A 23,839-nucleotide genomic window follows, 5' to 3' on the forward strand; every position below is an offset into this window, starting at 1 on the left:
AGCTGAGAGGAAAGAATTTAACAGGTCTAACTAGTTGAATGTTAGATTTATTTGGGAAATACAATTGGTGAGATACCATGACAGTAGAATAAAGCTGAAAATGGAATGAATTGGATGATACACCATGTACCTATATAATACTTTGTCATTAATTGACATTGCATTGACTTTCATTCAGAGCTGTAAAGAGACTGCTATGGGAAATGAAAATGTCACACTGCACAGCGCACCCAAGAGTACGTATTTGATTTGGCCATTAAAATAGATTGCTGGAGAAAAAAGAGAACTAAAACTCCATCCTGTAGCTGATTTTGAGAATGTTTGTATAGACACTTGATTCCAAAGGAAAGTACTCAATTCACGACACTTGTATCTTTCCTTTTGATGTAAAAAGGAAGAAAACTACCCTTAAAAATAAATTTAATAATTTCAAACCAATTTTTTTGAAAAAGGAAGTATCTCTCCTTTCCCCTTATTTTGGTTCTTTGCCTAGGCTGAGATAAAGCATTATTGGATCTTTGAAGTGATACATTCTTATTGGGCTAAGCAGAGAGAAGTTATAAGGAACATTTAAGAATGTCAAATAATAAGAATTGATATTGAGGTTAAAATATAAAGCATGTAGGGACATGCAGGCATCCAGTGAAAATAAAAATAAAGATTGGGAATTTCTGCCATATAGATTTATGTGCTGCCTGATCTCTAACACACCACTTCCTTGATGGACCCCATGGCTGTGAACCATATTCCCCCACTTTGTGCAGTTTGCAAGGTGGACAAGATTACTGTCTTATCTTTAAGTTGCTTTGACCCTATTTCTGAAATAAAGGTAACCTTGGCAATGGATTTGGGTCTTTCACCATAGATTACCAAATAGGTACCAAAAATAGCATTTGAATATTTGTGCATGTAATATTTAGAAAAAGGGCTAGTATTTAAAATTCCAGTTAAAAGCAGCTAGAGTTGATTTGTGATTACATATTAATCATTTCCAACAGTTGCCTGTTACTTCTGCTGCATACATAGATGAGTCTGTTGTAATTGAATGGCTTTCATTAAACAAATGACCATTTTCTTCCAGTTGGGAAAACTGCAGGAGATGTTGAGAATTGTTTTTAATTATAATATTGATCCATAGCATTTAAATCCATTATGTTTTTATATGCCTCAATTCCTATGTCCACATTGATAATAGAAACTGCCTATGTAAACTTGACATGCTGTAATTACACTTGCTCCCAATGAAACCTCAGCAGTAGCCATAGGTAGAATAATGCAGTTATTGTATGACAAGTTTACAATGGGGATTGTGCATGTGGATGTATGAATTTAGAATAGGAATATAAAAATAACTATGATTGAGTTCAAAATGGGAACTGAATTTTGGTCATGTGCTCTGGTCCAAATGCCTAATGGCCTCTCATACCAGTTCACTTGGAGATAAGACTTGGCTTTGACAGAACAGCTGCAATACTGTACAATATTCACCAGTAATACATTAAAATCTTTCATCTGTGCATGTCCCTTTATAAATGACTTATCCACAACTCAATGGAAATTGCTTTGTCTTTTTATAAGTAATCTTTGCCCTCACCTCAGCAACACCACAGTCAGGAGCATATCATTTAAGAGACCAGCTCACATATGCAGCTTCCTATTTAGATTTGAGCAGAATAATTTATAGTGGGAATCTAACATTTATAGACAAAATGTATATCTTCAAAATGCGTGCATATCCCTTAATTTCCCATTCTCCTGTAATCTTGCTTTACCTGAAGACTGCACCTTTGATCATCTGGATATGTACAGAAACAATAATGTATATGGATAAAAATTGTCAACAGACAAAGGTCAGCAGAATTAGCATTCTAGTCAAGGCATCTGTTTCTTGTGGTTGTAAAGCAGATTCTAATCTGCTGAAATTTCACAGTTTACATTCATAGTTACTTAGGTATGACTCTTTCAAAACTCTGATCATTTTCCTTCTTGCCCCAATGTCAGATTTTAATGAAAGATTAATTAACAAATTAAATGAATGAATAATTTTTGGAATAATGCTGAATTGGAGCCAAGATGAAAGCTAAGCTATAACTGTAATCATAATGAGATTTTAACAAGTTCTGCCATATCCTTTCAGTTTCTATTGAGATAATTGTAATTTGATAGCAATAATAAATTCCATATGGTGGCTACCTCAGTTCCCTTATGCCAAAATAATTCCTCTTGGTTCAAATTGAAAACATTTGTGTGTAATTTTTCTTATCTCTCCTTAGTAATGCATTTTAAATTGTTCATCTGCATAACCTTAAAAGGAAACTAGAGTGCTGTATGTTAAAATTGTTTAGCTTTTTCTCTTTCCATCTAGAATCATGTGGAGCAGGGAAATTTATGAAGTCTTACAGTGCGGCAGATGCTGCCGTTACCTTATCATCTTTCACTTCACCAAAAGAAAATGAACTTGGCCACAGGGTGTTATCTTTACCAACTTCAAAAGAGGGCAGCACGTTGGACCCGCCCTCTCCTCTGAGACTAGCTGATGTGCCTGAACATACTTCAAATGATTCCTCTACACATGCCATTTCCCTTACATCTTGTGTTACAAAGGGTGTGAGTTATTTGTCCGTACCAGAGGATTCTGACAAAGCCCCATTTAGGTACACGGAGCCTAAAGGCATTTCATTGCTGTCTGACGATTGTTTGATGCAACAGAGCAGAACCTGTTTGGGCTGCTTCATTGAATCGAAAGAAAGCATTGATGCAGAGCCTGGAATAAGCATGAAGATAGGTGACATGAACAGGGATTGTGACACCTGTTCTGTCTCCGATATAGGGATTCAGTGCATGAGTACAGGAGAAAGTGGAAGATATGGGGATCAGCTGCTTTCAGACCAACTGTTAAGCTTTACCGTGCACAAGTCTAGGACTACAGACAAAAGAGATGTGGAGAAATCTGACAGTGAGTCAGAAGATATTACCCAAAAACATTACTATGAAGGATTACTGCTGGACAAATGCAATGGAGAGGAAGCTTTACTATCAAATCCTAGTCAGGACTGGGCTTATTTTGAGTCTTTTATTAGTGAAAGCAAAATAGAACTGCTTGACCTGTGCTCCAAAAATGAGCTTTCAGTCAATCTTTTTGCAGAGGAAGAAGTGGACAATTACATGTTTGATGATGAATCGACTCTTAGCAGTGATGTCTGCTCTTTAAAGATTAGGTATGAATCTTTTCAAGACAATGTCAGAGAAAAGACAAACGCACTTCAGGAAGAAGCGCAGTTAAGCTTTTTCCCGAACGTCATTTCAAACTGCACAAAAAAGGAAGGCAAAGCCTCTGTAAAAATGAATTTAGATGCATCGCAAATCAAATCTGATGAGATTGACATCTGGGATGATGAGGACCAATCGGAAGAGAGAACAGGATTGCAAAAGTACGGTAGCACCGTGGATGTAAAGCTGTACGCAACTTCTAAGAGAAATCATTTCTTTGAAACAAACCACTCAGTAGAAGATTCGGGAGAGTACAGTGATGACAGCTATGGAACAGATTCCTCGTATGACACCCTTAAAGGCAGCATGGATAGTACGGGGTATCTCTCGAGACAAAATGCAAATTGCTCTGGGCAGCTAAATTATGCACTGCGTGCCAAAAGGAAAGTGCGGTATAGTGATGACTACCTGTACGATGTTGACTCCATAGAAAATGAAAAGATTTCGGGGAAGAAGGAATGGGTAGCAGATGGTCCTAAGAAGGAAGATGATGATGAATGGTGTCCACGAAAGCGTCGAAAATCAGCTCGGAGGGGACCGCCGGTTATTATTAAATACATAATTATTAATAGGTTCAAAGGTCAAAAGGATATGCGAGTGAAAGTAGGTAGAATTGATGCCACCCAGACAAGTGTTTGTCTAACAGAAGAAGCATTAGGTAAATATGAAAAACTTGCACCTTTAAAGGAATTTTGGCTCCAAAGACAACCTGAGCGAGTGTTGTCAGTGCGTACAGAGAGAAGGAAGAGGCTGCATTTAAATAGCTCGGTATCTGATGTGTTTCTTTCTCATCCTGCCAAGAGGAAAAGCAAACAGTTTGCAAGCAGACACCGGGCTCGTAGGGTTCGGCTTGAGCTAGGTCCCAACAAGCAGATTGCATGCTCTTTTGATCCAGTTGAAACTCAGATGCTGACTCACGCTGGAAGAGAAGAGATGGCGTTTGTAGACTCCCAGACATTTGCAATTGAAATTCCTAGCTGCGAAAATGGTTTGTGTTCCACCAACGTTACATCAGGGACTGCTTCTATGAGAGGCAAACCACAAGGGAAGTTTGAGAACAGAGTAAAGGAGAAGGGACGACTAAAGAGACTAAAGTTAAAGGCAGAAGCCAAACTGAGAAACACCAGCAAAAAGCACAAGATGGCAGTAAATGATGACATTGAGGCAACGACAAATGCAAGCGAGATGGATTCAGCTGTAAAGAGGCAGAATAGTTCAGGTAATCTCCTGACTGATGCTATTCGTTGTGCTCCAGACAACACCCATTCATCTAAGTTGTGCCATGCAAAGGCTGCTGCTAAGAATTCTTCTTTCTCACCAGCCACCTGCTCGTCTGACAAGTCTGTGCCATCTGCAAATGCTGCAGCTACTATGCAAGTAATCCCTGGAGGGTATTTGCAGACGCTGCTGGAAGCATCTGATTCCATCAGCCACAACGGGCTCTCCTACTTCCCAAACCATTCAGTCGTTGCTTCCAAGGCACAGGGCCATTTTAACTCTTCAAACCTGACACAAAGCTGTGTGATGTCCCCGCCCTCTGAATCTGAGCAGCAGCAGTCCCCACTTTACCAGGAGGAAACGCCATGCTTTGAAAAGTTGTGGCATGCAAAACAGGAATATTCAGCTCTCAGAGCGCCTGCCATTCTGTCAATGAGTCTGGATGGTGCAGTATCACTGCCAGCAGAAGCTGCTAGCCTTTCAGGAACCATTACTGATACTTATCAACAAATAGATATGCATAGTGATGGGCTTGTGCTTAGCAAAAATTATTCCCACAACCAGCCACTGCAGTCAAATACCAGCTATCAATCATGCATAATAGAAGACAGTGATGGCAATTTTCAGCTCCATCGAGATTCAGTAGCTCCAGATGACACCAGGCTCATCAGTTTTGATTCAGTGGGTTCTTTGTCAGCAAGCTCCAATAATTTTAGCTCTTTAAGTTTGAAGTCATGTGAAAATGATGGCGAGGATGATATGAGTGATGACTTTTTGGCTCATTGCAGCCCCAAGCTAGTAATTCAGCAAAGCATTGATGAAGTTGCACCTCTGAAGGAATCTGCAGACCTCCTTGACATCTCAAACTTTACCCCCGATCGATTCAGGCAGGTGACACTCTCTGAGATTTCTCCACCAATTACACCTGATCTTTCACCTGGAATAGTGGGGCCAGAGGTCAAAACAATAGGCAAACCCAAAGACTTTCAGGAACACGCTCAAGCAATGCTTGGAGAGCCAACTGAAATGAAATGGGGTACAGTACCCCAAGCACACAATCAGTCAACTGAGACATTTATTTTGAATAATCATCAATTTCAATTTCATTCCTTCAATAATGAAGATACCAGTGAGCTGACTCAAAAGGATCCATTTGAAAAGCAAGCTGGTGTGGTGAAAGTAAGTAATAACAGAGGTCAAAAAGCTAAAAGGAAAAGTACCTCCAGTAAACATGTGAGCCCAAACCAAAGCTCAACTCCAAAAGGTGCGAAAAAACCAAGGAAGCCAAAATCTGCTAAAGCTACGGAGAAAACTCAAAGCAGAAGTAACCTGCGTCAGAATCCTGGGACTTCCAAAACCCCCAAAAAATCGACCAGTGCCACACACCCTAAAAGGAACGATCAGGTACAGCTACCTACTGCCAACACCAAGTCATTGGATGCTCTTGTTAGTAAAAACAGCATATCTCCTTGTGTCCAGTTGCTAAATGAGTCCTTTCCACATCGTGCTCCTGGTGCTGTACGGGGTAGAAAACAAACTGGGGGTAACAGTACCTGGCCTTTGAGTAAAAAGACCAGTGAAGGTTGGGCTGGGCACAATGCTACCAACAGTAATAACCTGTTAGTTGACGATCAGAGGGAATTTGAAGAACCAAGTAACATACTTTCTAACATTGCCTCTGGAATGGCTGAAGTCCAGCGTTTTATGATGGCTTCTATTGAACCAATATGGAGCCCTGGAAGCCATAACATTGTCTCAGCTACATGCCAGTCCGTTGAGGCAAATAGCCTGAAGTGGAAAACCTTGAATATTTTGGGTGGTACCACGTCAGAATCAAAAAGGAAATCAAATAGTTCTTTGCCTGCTAAAAACAGGAGAGCGACAGCCAAGGCCTTATGTAATAAAAATCCTGCAAAATGCACAGTTCCTCATACTACTGCACCAACCGGTCCTAACAATGAATTTAATTTCAGTTCTGGCATACGAAGTGGCATTTTTGACAGAAGCTCTGAAACTTCAAGTATTCCTGCCAGTAATGGCCCCATCCACAAAAAAATGTACCGTCACAAAGCAACATTAAAATTGTCAGGAGATGAAAAGATTAAGGTAAAGAGAGCAGAGCGTGAACAGCAGCACAAGAACCCATTTGTGACAGCCTCTCTTGAAAAACTGAGGTAATACACCAGTACAGTGGCTGTGATGCACCCTTTACTTTCCCAGCACCTTCTCAGCCTAGGCACTGTCCCCTTATTTTACCCCTTTTTACGCACGAATTGCATGCAAGAGGCAGTTTCTCCCCACCCCCTACCCCCTTTTCAAAAGGAATGATTTGCATGAGAACTCCTAGAATGGCAAACTTAATTATGAAATAACTTTTGTTCTGACTTGGCTGTGGTACAATTAACACAGTTGCTATTAGTACTGTTATTTCACTTCAATTTTTTTTCATAATCCTTAACAACGTTTTAGTAGACTACGTTTTCTACAGCTGCTGCAAAAAAAAATAGAAACCCTTTGAACCATGGAATAAATTATTTGGTTTTCCTGCAGCAAAAATGGCTGCAGTTTGCTCTCAGTAAAAATGGGGCCTTTTGAGTTTACCTGTGTTTGAAGAAGATTTTGTTTCCGGCAAAAACAGTTGTGCACACGTTTAGTGTTCTTCAGGATAATGTTTCACAAAAGAAGAATTGTTCAGAGGCCTTGTCAGTGATCAAACAAAAATGGAATTGCTGGAATTACAAGAGATGTAATTATTATGTATCTTGCAGAATTCAGTATCTTTAGTAAGATTCCAGGTTCTGTGCTCTAAAGAGTGATAGAACTCCTTTGCTTCACCAGTGATGATGTACAATAACACATGCACTACTTGCAAAAATCTGTGCCAAACCATGAACAAGTGTAAAGATAATTTTATGACAGTAGGAACATTACAACTTTGATCTTAATTTTTTCTTTATATATGTTTTTAAAAAAGAGAGGGAAATAAAAGACAAATTGAACTTATTATTCCAGTAATATTATGGCAAGTCCCTTGAAGCACCTGCAGCTCACTGTGGATTATGACACCTCAATGATTACCAAAACACTGACGGCTAACAAGTTCAGCAGTGGTTCCACTTTGCCAAATATGCTTACCTCATCTGCTTGGCAACACGCAAACTCACTCTGGGGAGTCTAGATGGAATTAACTGGTTTGTGTTCAATCTGAGCTTTATCGAAAGTTCGAACAAGGGGTATATACTGTTTGGACCAAGTCTGAGGAAAGAGGGAAGTGCCATCCGTGTGCTGAATGGATATAGTCCTACTGTGTGATGATGGTCATGATGGATAATTGGAGTTCACTAAGGTAAGTGTATGCTTTGATAAAGTTGTGATATTTATTTTAAAAGAAACCCAAAAAAAAACACTTAATTGTTCTAACAGTGATTAATTTCACAAACTCGAAGAAAGGTAAATTCTAAGATAGGATTTTGAAAAGCTATTTGGAGTTGGTGAGGTTGCTGACCATAATTCATTGCCCTCAAAGAGTTCAGTCATTCAGGGAAATCAAATATTTGAAAGTATTTTGAATGTATTAGATTGAAAAGTTGTACTAACTTTGTACTCACTACTGATCTAAATAATCTTGGAATACACTGGTCATTATACCTCAAGTAGCATATATATTAGTGATATGTGGTTGAGGTGATTTTGTGCTTTAGATGAGTAAAGTTACAAAGATGTAAACAAGGAAGAGAAGACTTGGAGAATGAATGGTGAAAGTTATTGGTATCTTGTCTGTTAAAGTTGAATGATAAGAGAGGACTAGATAAAAGCAAATACTCATTTCACTGTCTAAGGGTTGAATGGCCACATGTTCATCTGTCTTTAAACATGTGTTGCAGTGATAGTTATTAAGGAGCCAGACTTAGGAAGTGTAAGATATTTAACCCTTTGTGGCCCCATCTTCATTGCCTCTGACTCCAAAAGTCTGTCATTTCTGAATGTGGCCTTGTGCAAATCCATTCCTACAACCATCACCTATGATCTTGGCCACTTAAAGTCCTGTATTTTGGAGTTCCCTTCTCGTCTTCCTTTGAAAACTTCCTCAAATTTCATTTTCTTAAATCACATTTCATTGACTAATATTATCCTAATATTTTCTTTGCCCTAACATTTATCCTTCCTTTAAGAAGTGTTTGCAACATTTGTCCTGTGGTAAGGGTACTGCATTGATCTTTCCATTTGCTTTATCTTCCCCAGCAGAAGAAAGTTGGGGAACTGAGATGATGGAGTAAGATTTTCACAAAAACATAATCATTTTTGGGCTTGAAGGTTAGCAGCTTGATGGACCGAGTGGCCTTTTCTGTCTTCTCTCTTTAACCTTGTGTAGTTATTGTGAATCAATGTCTGAATTGAATTTGATGCGTACTCTGCTGTATTGGAATGTACCCTCTCAGGAAGATTAAGCTGGTGTACAAGGAATATGCCTTATAATAGATAACCATGGGACAGCATTGATAGATACAATGAATTTTCGAATTGTGAGAGCACAGAGGTGGCCATTTGGGCCATCAAGCCCATTCTATCTCTCTGCAAGAACCATCCAGTAGGATCATGCCCTAGCTCTTTCCTGATGACCCTGCAATTTTCTCCCCCTCATTTCTGCTTTCAGGCAGTCAATTCCAGATCACGATGCTTGCAAACTGAAAAGAGAGAGCAGGACAGCACAGAAACAGGCCCTTCAACCCACAAAGTTGTGTGGGGCTAGTTAAGATAATGAGGCCTAATTAAGCTAATCCCTTCTGCGAGGAAGGACAGTGGACAACAAGGAAGGCTTTCAAAGCTTGCAGAGGATTTGGACCAGCTGGAAAAATGGGCCAGAAAATGGCAGATGGAATTTAATGCAGACAAGTGTGAGGTGTTGCATTTTGGAAGGACAAATCAAGGTAGGACATACACGGTAAATGGTAGGGCACTGAGGAGTGCAGAGGAACAAAGGGATCTGGGAGTTCCGATACATAATTCCCTGAAAGTGACGTCACAGGTAGACAGGGTTGTAAAGAAAGCTTTTGGCATCCTGGCATTCATAAATCAAAGTATTGAATATAGGAGTTGGGATGTTATGGTGAGGTTGTATAAGACATTGGTGAGGCCAAATTTGGAGTATTGTGTTCAGTTCTGGTCACTTAACTATAGGAAAGATTTCAGTAAGATTGAAAGAGTGCAGAGAAGATTTACTAGAATGTTGCCAGGTCTTCAGGAGTTGAGTTACAGGGAAAGATTGAACAGGTTAGGACTTTACTCCTTGGAGCGTAGAAGAAGAATGAGGGGAGATTTGATAGAGGTTTACAAAATTATGAGGGGTATAGACAGTAACTGCGAGTAGGCTCTTTCCACCTAGGTTAGGAGAGATAAGTACGAGAGGACATGGCTTTAGGGTGAAAGGGGAAAGGTTTAGGGGAAACATTAGGGGGAACTTCTTCACTCAGAGTGGTGGGAGTGTGGAACAAGCTGCCATCTGACTTGGTAAATGCGGGCACACTCTTAAGTTTTAAGAATAAATTGGATAGATCCATGGATGGGAGAGGTCTGGAGGGTTATGGACTGGGCGTAGGTCAATGGGACTAGCAGAATAAAGTTTCGGCACAGACTAGAAGGGCTGAATGGCCTGCTTTCTGTGCTGTAGTGTTCTATGGTTCTGCCTGCACGTGGTCCATATCCCTCCATTCTCTGCATATTCATGTGCCTGTCTAAGAACCTCTTAAACGCTTCTAGCATATCTGCCTTCACCACCACCCCTGACAGCACATTCCAGGCACCCACCGCTCTCTGTGTAAAAACAAACATGCCCCGCACATCTCCTATGAATTCTCCCCCTCTCACTTTAAATACGCGCCTTCTAGTATTAGCTATTTCAACCCAGGGAAAAAGATGCAGGCTGCCTACTCTATGTACGCCTGTCATAATTTTATAAACTTCTATGAGGTTTTATGAACTTCCCTCAGCCTCCGCTGCTCCAGAGAAAACAACCCAAGTTTGTCCAAACTCTCCTTATAGCACAAGCCCTCTAATCTAGGTAGCATCCTGGTAAACCTCTTCTGCACCCTCTCCAAAGCCTCCATGTCCTTTCTATAATGGAGCGACCAAAATTGAATGCAATACTCCAGATGTAGCCTAACCAGAGTTTTATAAAGCTGCAGTTTAACTTCCTGACTCTTGAACTCAATGCCTTGACTAATAAAGACACAATGTAGAATCTTCCTGATCTTCCTTACACTGATTTCAATAGAATTAAACATGCCTGGTGATCATGTTTCTCAATGAGCACTGGATCTTTTCTCAGATTTCACTACCAAATTCCTCATTCTCTATTGATAACAGCATTACCTTTCTGCACTGGAAACCTTAGCTGCTGTGTTTCAGCTCTGCGGCTCATTCACTCAAGTTTTTAAGTACTTGATAAGTTTGCTGCTCTGAGCGGCTGATTGTTTATACTGATTCTTCAATTTCAGCTGCAGGCTGGCTTCATGCTCTGGTATATTTTTCTCCCATTTCTGGATATTGTGGTATCCTTGAATCCCGGCCCTACTCTGCCTCAGTTCTTCAGTCCAACATGAATACCTCCAGTATTGGTTCCTTCTGGCCACACCTTACCCTGAACCTGGAGGGTAGTTCAATGATTCTCCATGCCACCACCTTATCAAAGCCAATCTTATTTCAGTGCAGGACTTCCGGTTGAATTTATGGGCTCATTCCTGTTTTGTCCCTATTTTGCATTCACTACCAGAATATATGCAATTATCAACCACTAGGCCTACATAATGAGTTTCCTCAGCATCCAGTCATGAATGCAATTGGCTGCTGCTGTGGACTGAGCCTTTCAGTTCTGTTTTTGCATTTCTCTCCCTCTTCTATTCTCTTCTAGATCCTTGCCAAAGCCCTTTAGTTCCTTTCCTTTAAGATATTATGCACTCTCAAATCTCTGATCTTCATCATTCCTCAACTTCTTTAATCTGCAGCCATCATCCCAGGTTTGGTTCCCAATTGTATAAGCCTACAGGTTCCCTCAGTGTCTCTTTTTGGCATCTTCCAAATGGTATCCAGGCACTCATTGCTACCTCTTTATGAGCAGGAACAGCAGCAGTCGTGTACAACTCTCTTACTGACTCTCCTGCCCGTTGTGCGTTCTGTGGTGTAATTTTGCCAGCCTCCTTCCCCATTCATCCTCCTTAACCAGTACTATATTTGTGAACTCTGCCAGTGGTCAGCTATCATTGCCTCCCTCCAAAATGTCTGTTCACCTGTGAGGAAATCCTTTATCATACATGATTTTGTTGACACCATGCCAGGGTTGAATAGCCAACTCCTTCCCCTAAGTGTTCCCTCGTCGCCTGGCTATTCCTCCACCACCTGTCTGCCTGGACTGTTGAGGTAGTGATGTGGCTTCTGTTGCTTTAGTCCTTCCTCCTTAGTCCTCTGGCATTTTCTTCTCCTTTGAGCCTCTTCCCTTATTCCAACCATCTCATATTTTATTATAAAGCTGTGCTTTCTACTACCTACCCAAGTATCTTAATATTTTGCACTAAGATATCTCCTCTATTTTGCCCCGCTATACTCCAATCAACTTTTCATCCTTGATTTTTAACATATTGTGTCATCTCTCCTCTGACTTCTAATTTCTTCCTATGTAATCACCCTCCAAATGTTTCTACCACCCCTCCCCCCCCCCCCCCCCCACGGTCGTCAATCATATGTGACTTAATTGCTTGGTCAATCACCAATTATGTCGTAGAAACTGTAGCACTGTCTTTCCAACAATGATTTTGCTGGACATAGAGTGGACTGCAGAGTTCTCACCTCTGCATGCACCTTGTGTATGTCAGCTTCCAAAGAGTAATTAATGAACATCAAATCAAAAATAAATTTTGTTATAAGCAATATGTTTGCAAGACTGAGATACACATTTGAGTGTGACCTTTTGCATCACTGAAGGAATCCAGAAAAACTTAAAATTATGAGATTCCTATTGTAAACATTTCACTATTTTTAATTAAGTTTCTGACAAAGAGTATTAATTCCATCTGATAGTTGATGCTTTGAATTTTCAAGAAAATATGATCCACGGAAGTTTAAAATTTTTTAAAAATGACAATCGTAATTACCTTTTTGACCCTATCATTCACTAGAACACACTTTTACCCAATATCCTGAGTGCAGTATTGTGGTGAGCTAGTGTGGCGAAACATCTCAAGAGATTCAAGTCAGGGCAGTTTATATGAGAGAGGTGAAGCAGTAACTAATCACTAATCTGATTCATTACGTTTCAACTTTGGAGACCTGTATTTCATTTAGTTCCTAGGAGAGAAGATAAAGAGAAGGAACTCTGCCTGTAGATCGATTATTGTAGGGAATTATAAGTTAATTGAATGAAGGTATCTCCACAGACCAAATTCAAGGCCCAAATTCAAAAATCTTCAGAGGTAGCAAATATTTCCTCGTGGTTATACCTGTCATTTATAAATTTAAATTGCCACTAAGAATCATATTTGAATTAAAGCAAAAATGATTGAATATTGAAAACCTGAAATATTGGTTCTATTCAGTAAAAGCAGTTTGAAACCCATTATCCATTCCAACCATGCTTTCATTACTGCACAATACAGGCCCTTCGGCCCACCTTGTGAAACAGCAGCAGGGAAGGCCAGCATGTTGAAATTTGTCCAGTTCATCAAGTTATAGGTTGTCTCAAAAGCAGTTTCAAATCTAATTTGGAAAATTGTAATGATATTACTGTTTGCATTATTGTATATTCTATCCTGAGGATGAGCAGTCATAATTACCTCTTTGACCTTTCCATTAACTGGATTTATTGACCACCAGAATACTGTTTTACCCAATATCCAGAGTGCAGTACTGTGGCTAACTAGTGTGACTTAACACCTCAAGAGATTCAAGTCAGGGCAGTTTGTATGAGAGAAGTAAAGCAGTAATGAGGACCAATCCGGTAAACAGATCTTTTCTTATGGAAAAGCATTGCGGATATTCCATCCACTGCCTACCGGGTATTTGTTGAGAATTAGTAATGATGAATTTAGTGGAGGGGTACATTGCTGTTTTCTGAAAGATGGACTAACTCATGATGAAAGGTAATCTTGCGATGATGAGCATTGACTAAATCAGGGTTCTCTGTAAATGTCTTGTAAGGTTTTTATAGATATGTTAAATTTGGGCACAAAAAAACTTCTTTTGAGGAAAGGATTCAAGATCTAGGGGACAAAATTTGAAGTTGAGCATGACAACAGGAAATAAGAAATTTAAGTGATGTTTTGTGGGTGATTGATGATTTGTCCAATAGAAAGTGAAACAAAAAAAGATGCAGATTTTGTTTAATGAAAGAATTGATTAAATATATTTTACTAAAAGGGTTACAAGGCTGATCTTATCACAGGAGAGAGCCTTATGGGTTTGGAAGAGCAGCCAGTTACATCCACTTGTAGTCCTTGTGTCCAGTTTAACACAACTGTGTGTGCTAACAATTGCAAAAAGGGTTTTCCACATCAGCTCCCCTTTTAAAATATGATAATTAAAGAGAATGAAAAAAAATCATGTTTTCTCAGCAATTTCTTTTTTTGAAATGCTTAAATATTTAAAAAGCGGGCTTCTTGCGTTGGCTCAAGTCTAGTGCTCAGGGAAACAACAGGCTCCAGGCCTGATTGCCTGAGTCAGCTGATTATGGCCACTTTACAAAGGATTGCTGCATGTCACCTGTGGAGTACAGAAGAGGGAAATCCACTTAGGGTGCCAGATTCTTGCCTGTGTTACTTTCCAGGGTCTCTTGCTGCAAAGTATTTGCATGCATGTGTTCAATGAGCACATCATTTTTTTTAACGGTTTAGGAAGTTTCGACACAGTCAGGTCAGAGTGTAGAAATGCACCAATTAAGATGTTTTACTACATCCGATCTGGCTTAAGTCACTATGCACAAAAATAAATTATCTTATTTTCCAGAGACAATATAATGTACTTTAATTATGACAAAGCACAACCCCTAAATCCTGGTTCCTTGTTGAACCACTGAAATAAAATCTAGATAGCAAGCAGATTTTAGCTGGGAAAAGGAAGAAATAATGAATATGGTTACTGAGAACACAGTTTTCTCTCTGTTTTTAGCTGCTTCCAGTTTCTACTTCTGCACACCAAAATGCAAAGCCCTGCCTCTAGCAGGTAAAACTCATCCACGTATGAGGTGCTTACCCAGTATGTCCTGGATTGAAGAACCAATCCTAGTTTTGCTCACAGGTTTGATGAGGAGTACAAAGTTTGCAGTTAATTGGTGACTTCCTGACAAGGAATCCCTTTTTTTTAAACAGCTAACGAAGTACCTTTGAGGTGTGGTCATTTGTAATCCGGGGAAAGTGACGGCCAATTTCCACACAGCAAGCTCCCGCTAACACTAGCAAATCGAATGGCCAGTTTATTTGTTTAATGTTGGTTGAGGGGTAAATATTGGCGAGAATATCAGGGCGAATCAAATCTTACAAACTAATGGAACAGAAAAAAGCCATTTGACCCATTGTGTCAATGATGACCAATAAAGTTGTTTAGGCTAATCCCACTTCCTAGTTCTTACTCTGTAGCCTTGTAGTTATGCCACTGCATGCTCATTACTCCTAGTACTAATGTTCATCCAGCTACTTCTTAAATATGACTAGCTTTCTGCCTCTATTTTCAGAAAATGTTTCTGTACCTTTACTCTTTGGATGATAAGAAAGACTTCTAATTCTTTGGCAGTCATCTTAAATCCAGATGCCCTATTTATTGAACTCTTTCTCAAGGAAAATAGGTCACTCAAAATCACACTGACCAATGTGCTCATAATTTTATACTCTTTGATTAAATCTCCATTCAACCTCAAACAAAACAGAAAATACTGTAAACTCTCAGCAGTGCAGAGCAACTTAAGGCAGATCAGATGTAGTAAAACATCTTTGCTTCTGTGGAGAGAGAAGAACAGAGTTGCAGGTTTTGGCGAGAGGTCATTGACTGAAATGTTAACCCTATTTCTCCTCCACAGATGCTGCTTGACCTGCTGAGTGTACAGTATTTTTATTTTTTGTTTCAGATTCCCAGTATCTGCAGTTTTTTTGCTCCATTCAGCCTCCTTTGTTTAAAAGAAAACCACCCCCAGCCAGTGTCCTCTGCACCCTCTTGTGCTACCTCATCCTTCCTGTAGTGTTGTATTAGTCCATCTGTGGCTTTGCTAGTGTTTTGCACAATTCTACTATGACCTCCCTGGTGTAATGTTCTATGCATCGGTCATCAATAAAAGCAAACAACCCGTGTCTTTGACCATCTGACCTCCCTCTCCTGCGACCTCCAGGTTCTGTGGATATGCATTGCAAGAGTCCTCCTTTACACAAGAGTCTCTCGCCAGTTATTGTGTATTCCCTTGCTAGCTTGTCCTCCCCAAGTGCATTAGCTTACATTTTGCTACATTGAATTGCATTTGCCACAGTTTTTCCCATTTGCCAGTCCACTGATATTTTTACTGTGGTGCAGATATCTTTCCCATACAATACTCAAGTCTCTGGAGTGGGACTTGAACCTTTAGTCTTCTGACTTACCTATCAGCTGAGCTATGGCTGTCATCTGGTACAGGTCATTATAGGATCATAACTCAAAGAATGTGTTTCAAGGTATGTGGTGCCTGATTAAAAAGCAGAGACATGTTGGGGAACAAAGGGCATTTTTGTACAGAACAGCAGATCTCTGTAGGTCACAGTCCAGGTGGATGAGTTGGTTATGAAGGCACATGGCCTACTCTCCTTTCAACTGGATGTGAGTGGAAGAACAGAGAGGATTTGATGGCACCAGAGTGAGATTTATGAGGTTGGAGAGGCTGAGGTTAGTTTGCTTAGGAGAATTTTAACTGAGATGCCTGCAATTCTGAAGAGCCACAATACAGTGACTAAGATGAGCCTTTTCCCCACAATGGTACATAAACAATGGGCTGCAGATCTCAAATAAAATCGCAAATGCAGGAAATACTCAGGAGGTCAGGCAGCATCTGTGGAGAGAGAAGCAGGTCAGATTTCAAGTCAATGACCTTTTATTTGGGCATGGATCGAAGGTAAATGATGGAAGGATTATAGAAGAGTTGAAGAGAACTTTGATTAGGAACTGGTGGGATCAGATACTCTGCCTGAAATTCTGGTACAGGCAGAAACACTCATCATATGTTGAATGTACTTTGATATGAATGTGAAGCACCATGAACTCCTAGGGCCACTGACCAAAAGCAAGAAGGTTGGATAGCTCTTTTAAGGCCAGCACAGAAACCTTGGCATGAATGACTATCTTTCACGTCATATATTCCTATGATTCTGAATAAGGAAGTGGTGATCAGCTGCAAGAGATAGGGTTTCAGAAAGAAATTTACCATATAGTATTTCTAAGATACTGAATTTTAAAAATTGCCAAAAGAAGATCTGAATGAAGTATTTAAAATTTATCTGCCTTCCATTCTTATTTTTGTTCTTCCTGATTATTTTTTTGATCAGACCAGTCCTGTGTGTCCACCACAATAATTTTCTTCTTTAATATAGAGGCAAGAATAAAAATGTTGCCAAAACCATGGAGGTCCTCAGAAAGAAACATTCACCCAAACCAAATCTCTCACACTCATAATCCAGGGTCTCATGCCTCTCAGCTCTTCAAACAGCATAAGACCAACAGTGAACAGTAGAATTCTAGAAGCAAGGTGGTGAGCTCCTGAGCATCATTTATCATGAATGTCACCTGTGCTGCAGGTGGTTCCCGCAAGGGAGATGTATTTAGATTATCTGCAGACCTGTAGAGCTGTCAGTCCATGCATGGAAAATGGTCAGCTACGATGAGCTACAATGCCAACCTATGTAAGTTTAACATTGCTTTACTGACCACCCTGGGCAAAGCCAGCCTGCCTGAACCTTTGGTAAGGATACTTCCATTGCTTGAACTAAACCTACTATGTCTAAAAGCATATCCTGTACCATGGAATAACTGCTTTACTGCTACTTTGGATTCAATGTTTGGTGTCCAATTTTGGCTTTAATGTGTTTCTTGTTTTTTTCTTTGACTTCCTCAGTCAAACACCAGGACCCAGGGTGAAACTCAATGGGTTGCTACAGTGAACTCAGCTGCCTACAGTTCTGGCCATTATTTTGCTTATTGCCTTTCAAACTTCTACCTTCTGAGATTTGAATGTACATACAGAGCTTAAAAGAGAAGCAGAGATACCACTGAGCTGCTCGTGTTTCATGGTGCTAAAAGAGATGCATTTCCTAAATTGAAAGGGAGAAATAAAAACTCACAGAATGTAAAAATAAAATGTTTTGAGATGTATCACAGTACAATGCTAAAACATTTTAGTATTGTTTGCCTTTCTTTAGAATGAGCTTTATAAATATTGATCTGTAGAGTTAAAAAAAAATTCTAAATGAACTTTGACGTCTATAAATTCTTGTATATTTTTCAGTGTGCCAATTTGTAATATATTTTGTAAGTGTATATTTTTCTTAGAAGTGATGTGATGTGTTTGGATGTGCGCGTAACCCTCTTATTCCTCAGGGTGTTAATAAAAGGACGTAGAGTTACATTAACTGCTCTGGAAAACCAAAATACCGAAGAGAGAGAGAGAGTGAGAGAGAGAGAGCGAGAGAGAGAGAAAAGGCAAGCATTTTGTGGAGGTTTTGTAATAAGCTGAATTCTGTTGTGAAAGAGTGTAGTGAAACAGTGAAAAAAAACTCAAAAAATGTTTGCAAAAAAAATCGTGGGCTCTTTGCTGTTTTATAGACCCCTTTCTCTTGTAAATTATTCTGACCTTCAGTTTTTGTTGTAATTGTTGCAGAGGTTTTAAATATTTGTGCTTTCAAATGCTGTACGGTACATGTAAATGTCATTCTTGTTAACTTGATGAGTTTTTGTAATACTGTCATTTATCGAATAAATGTAAAACACAGAAATTAACATTTTGAAAGAATGACTCTATGAAGACTGCTCAAGCTATTGTTCAGAAACAGATCTGCATCAAAAAATTTAGCTAATTGACATTTTTGGTGTAAATTACTTTTTTAAATAAAAGTTGTTCGAAGTCAAACACACTACATTTTTACAGTACTTGGAAAATATGTTTTGTTGTTTTTATGGTGTTGATGCTGATAGAATTCTAATTTTTAAATCCTGTTTTTGCTACTGAATGCCATTCCCAAAAAGGCAGCTTTAATCTTATTATTTAAAGCTGCAGTATGTTATATGAAATACAAAATACATATATGTAAAATATATTTTGAAAGTGGCACGTGTCACACATTTGTTACCTGTCCAGTACAAGTTGTTTTGCTTATCTAATATATAGTGTTGATAATTTTACAATAATGAACATGTTCCTATTTTTCAGTTTCATCTGGCTCTTTTTCTTGCATAATACCGGAGGACTTTTATCACAACTGTTGTTTTGTGCCCATTGCATGTCAAATGGCTTCTTCCCCCACGCCCCCCACAAAAAAATTACTGTTGTGGATAATTGCAAGGTCAGTAGATTAAGTGGTGTGTTTTACAGCATGCTGTTATCCCTAAGCACTTGTTTTTAAAGAAACACCATATATTATATAAGCTTACAATTGTGTTGGAGTGAGTTGCAGAATGTAGCACAGTCAGAAGGTTCATACACCACTCAGAGGGTACTTGACACTTGCTTTTGTGGGACTTGATGCAAATTCAGTAATATGTAGTATGACCTTTGTAACATGTTCCAAATCTGTATATTTAACCATATTTTACAATGAGTATATATAGTAAAATATGGATCTATCTGTTGTAAAACTGCTGTAAGAAAATGTGATTATATACTTCAGGTGACATGCAGAATATGTAAAACTGAATGAAACGTTTGATATTTGTTTCTTTCCTGCTGCCTTTTCTTTTTTTAAAAAACAATTGCATTCATATCAAGTAATTATAATTTTGAATTATATAATGTATTGCAGTTTTAAATCTACTTTGAAGGGAAATTCAGAAGAATACAGGAAATGCTCTAAATAGCACTGTCTCTGTAAGCTTATTAATGAACCCATTGGGTTTAATTTTCAGTAGTTGTTTGAGTGTGTGTTTGAAGGAACAGTTTTCTGCAAGTATTGTTAAATATTTATTTTGTATAAAGTTTGTGAAATGGTTGCATTCATTAGTGTTTCTTTTATTGTCTGCACCTTAACCTGTTGCCTGCAATCACAATTTGATGGAATGATCGCAAATGTTATAAAGGATTTCTTTTATTGAGTGGCATCAGCAGTTTCTTCCCCTTAAACTTACAAAGAGAATCCGTATCATTGTGCTGAAGTATGTCATGTTCCTTTAAATAAAAGCATAAACAAAGTATAAATCACATGCATATATGCCTGAGGTATTTAGAAGTTCAGAGATGTCCCCCTGCACATTAATCAGAGTTGTGGACACAGCTGTTAGCAGTAATGTTGACGTTCTTGGTCTGTGTTGCAATCAGATGGAAAAATTGGTTTTAAGTTACACCAACTTTTCTTTAAATTTCACTTTCAGCATAGACTATTCCAGAAAAAAATTAAATTGCTTTGTGGGTTCACTTTTTTTCTGTTCTGTAGTTTTAACTGAATGCAGGAGGGTCTAGGACAGCATATTGTCACAACTAGTAGAGCTAGTGCCTCACAGCTCCAGGGTCGTGGGTTCAATTCTGACCTTGGGTGTTGTCTGTGTGGAGTTTGAACTCCCTATAACTGCATGGGATTTCACTGGGCACTACTGTTCCCTGCTATATCCCAAAGATGTGCTGGTAGGTTAATTAGCCATGTAAATTACCCCTTAATGTCAGCAAATGGTGAAAGAGTCAAGATGGAGTTCATGGATATGGGAGAGGGAACAGGAAATAAGCAGAGGGGCTAATGGGATAGTTGAAATGAGGCATCTAGTGCTTTTCTACAAAATGCAGGGAAAATCGACAGATAACGATGCGTGGCTTGTATCTTGCATCTCTTTCTTGTTGAATAGTATCAGTTGTGTAGCTGGATACTTCATCCCCTGCAGTTAGTGAGAAAGAGAATATTTCAAAAGGAGATATGGGAAGGAAATCACTGAAGCTTTAAAGACATGAAAATTTTCTTCCTATCCCTTTGTAACACAAATCATCTGCAGAGAAAATAGTTGTCAGGCAGTGCTTCATCTCTAACAGAAGTAGCCAACAATGAACCTGGCCCTTATCATGTGCATGAATGGTGCCCAGAGACAACTGTTCCTTTGTTCTCCCACCTTGTGGCCTTGTCATTGCATGGATGTAACTTTGAACATGTTGGTTAGAGAGCAGAAGCAGAATGCCAAGGTGTTCTACTCAAAAGATCCACTCCTTGGTCTGCTATGAATACGTTGTCTCAAAATCCTGTAAACTAGGGCCTTAATCCAGCAATTATAGATTCATGATCTGGACTTCTGACCTTTAATGTACACAAAATTCAGGTGCGAATTGTGAAATTACCTTCTATCTGTATAGTCTGCAGATAGGATCATGGGGAGGACACTGCTATTTATTACTCAATTGAGTCTGAGTTAAATGTGAAAATTCATATTTGTCTAGAAGATTAGTGAGGCTGCATTAGTGACCTAATTGAACAATAATGAAGAAACCATCGGTCAACATTATACTAGAGTGCATACGTACAACCTTCCACTTGAAAACTGCACTTTCCACAGTAAGTGATGTTGACTTTTAATAATGTTCTGTTCCTAACTGTATGTAGCAGTTTGCTAGTGCTAAACTGTTATTTCAGCAATGCAGAAAGTTGCAGGACAGTCCTTCCTTAAAAGAAAAGCTGAACCTTAATTCAAAGAAGTCCCAATGCATAAAGAACAGCTCATTGAAGTTATTGAAAATTTAATAAAATGTGGATGCTGGAAGTCTGAAATAAGGCAAAAAAAATTCTGAAAGCACTCAGCAGGTCAGGCATCATCCACGGGAAGAGAAACAAAGTTGATGTTTCAGGTTGCAGAACGAGAAAAAGAGAGAAAACAAGTTGGTTTTAAGTTGCTGAGATACTGGGGGAAGGAAGGATAGGGCAAAGGGAATACCTCTGAAAAGGTGAGGCCAGGGTTGCCACAAGGATAAGCTGTTGATGAAATAATTGGGTTGATAGATTAACAAGGGCAATTAGAGATGATGAGAAAAAAGAAACAAGTTGTCAGGGCAGTTAAAGAAGGAAAATGTAAGCAATGGAATGTAAAAGCTGCAAAATGCAGATCTGTAGGGGATGCCCCTAGCAGAGAACAAAAGAACAGCCAATATTACATATGGAGGACCTACAGCAGTACTGGCCAGTTACGATGCATCAAAACCAGTTTACCTAAAGTTGCTGAGTTTAGTATTGAGTCTGGAAGGCCACTATGTGCCTAGGTGAAAGATGAGATGCTGTTTCTCAATTTTAAGTTGGAGTTTGTTAAAACAATGAAAGAGGCCACGGACAGGACAGACCAGCAAACAACTGGAAACCCAGGGGTGACCTTGCAGACTGAACACAGGTACTCTGCAAAGCAGTCACCTGACCTACGTTTGATGTCTCCAGTGTAGAGGAGAACCCACTGTGAAAACTGAATGCAGTACACTTAATCAGAAGAAAGGCACATGAATCCTTGCTTCTCCTAGAAGGTCTGTTTAGGTTTTAAGGAGTTGTGAAGGGATTGCTGAGGACGGAGGGGAAATGTGTCTGCTGGTGCAATCTCACTGATCATGGCAGAAGTCGCAAACAATGATCCACTGAATGTGGAGACTGGCGAGGACCAGGAGAGCTTCATCCTCGCTCTGTCTAGAAACAAGTGGGTCAGAGCAGAGGTGTGGGAATTGGATGAGGGCCAATGGAAGTCATTGAAGTATATTTGTTTCTGCCTACTCAGATCTGAAAAGATGTTGTAAATTTATGAGCTATGCCAGTGTCTTATGAAGACATGAAAATACTCATCATTCTAACTGAGGATTTAGATTTTTACGTGTAATATGGATGAGATTTCAAGCATCTCAGTGGTTCCTTGTGACTCTACCACTCTTTGAGTAAGAAATGGTAGAGCCAACTATAACAAATTAAAATATATCCAGATCTTTAGTTAGGATCTGTACATTGGTTATGGGGAGTTAGTTTGTGTGATGCAGTGTAATGAGTAAAAGCTGTCGTAAACATCTTGCCTTTCATGTTTGTGTAAATAAACAATATGTAAACCGTCAGGCAGATTTCCTAAAACATGGAAACTGATTTAAATCCCCAAGAAAAATAGCCAATGAGAATGAGCAGTTGATGAAAGCAGGAATTTGCCCAAATCATGTTGTTACTTCCAAAATTTGGGCAAAACACAAATCAACAGCAGATTTGTGTAAATAAGTGTCACATTGAAATCATGATGAATGAATTTTTGGCAAGGCATGAACTGCTTATGAAGTGTATCTGAAACTGATGCTGACAAGGATCGAGGCTCACAGCTTCAATAGCTTTCTGCTAAAGGTAAGCGCATTTACAGAACTCCCAATAGGTCAGATAAGAAACTAATAGCTTTTAAAGTGAAAACAGCAATGCTTTAAGATTAAACAATTATCAGTGCAAAAACAAAACTTTGGAAAGAGAAAGTGAGATTACAGAAAAGGGGAATTATTTACCCCTATTATATGGAATTATCTTTTTCTTGTGTACATCATCCCTGCCCACCAATGATGACTGTATCTTTAGCTTGCCATGCACGAGGCACTGGAAATCCCCCATCAAACTTTTCTATTTCTCCATCTCTCCTATTACTTTGTACTTTTGGTCAACGGTTTTAAAGTTTCAACCAGTAGGGCAGACTGGTGAAGACTTGTTGCTATTTTTAATTGTGGTTTGCTAAAAGCTGAATTGCTTCAAGGTGGTGCCTTCAAAATTGGTTACCTAACAAGGTATTTGATTAAAAACTTGCTGCACAGGCATCCAGTGAGGGTCCCTTCCTGTAAGTTAGTAAAGAGGGTTATGTTAGGAGGAGGGCCATGAGGAAGCCCCAGTGCTGATGGGGATCCAAAAACTTAGAATCTTGGCCAAATTTAAGAGCTGTATCTCATTTGCATAAATCTGAACCAGTACAGCGGACTCCAGGGTTACGGAAGACCTGACTTACAAAATTCTGATTTTACGCAAATTCTCCCACTTAAGGCCACTTAAGAGATTAGCTTTGGAAACTAACAAGGCAATCTCTTCTGGTGACACTTATAAAATACCTTATCAAACAATGTAACATCCATTGATACTATAAGGCCATCAAAACTGGCTAATAGATGTGGGACATACTGATTCTAATTCTG

The 23,839-nt window shown here is 39.2% G+C and overlaps 1 protein-coding gene across 1 annotated transcript in view; it reads left to right on the forward strand.

Moving 5' to 3' along the window:
- nexmifb (neurite extension and migration factor b) overlaps nucleotides 1-19,622 on the forward strand; it is a 192,646-nt gene extending 173,024 nt beyond the window's left edge. Inside the window, exons 4-6 of the mRNA XM_052022420.1 lie at nucleotides 2,366-6,662; nucleotides 7,501-7,834; nucleotides 17,597-19,622. Coding sequence (XP_051878380.1) covers nucleotides 2,366-6,662; nucleotides 7,501-7,666 — 4,463 coding nt within the window. The 3' untranslated portion in view covers nucleotides 7,667-7,834; nucleotides 17,597-19,622. The remainder of the gene's footprint in view (nucleotides 1-2,365; nucleotides 6,663-7,500; nucleotides 7,835-17,596) is intronic.
- Nucleotides 19,623-23,839: the final 4,217 nt, after the last annotated feature.

The sequence above is a fragment of the Pristis pectinata genome, chromosome 8 (assembly GCF_009764475.1).
Source record: "Pristis pectinata isolate sPriPec2 chromosome 8, sPriPec2.1.pri, whole genome shotgun sequence".
NCBI classification, from domain to species: Eukaryota; Metazoa; Chordata; class Chondrichthyes; order Rhinopristiformes; family Pristidae; genus Pristis; species Pristis pectinata.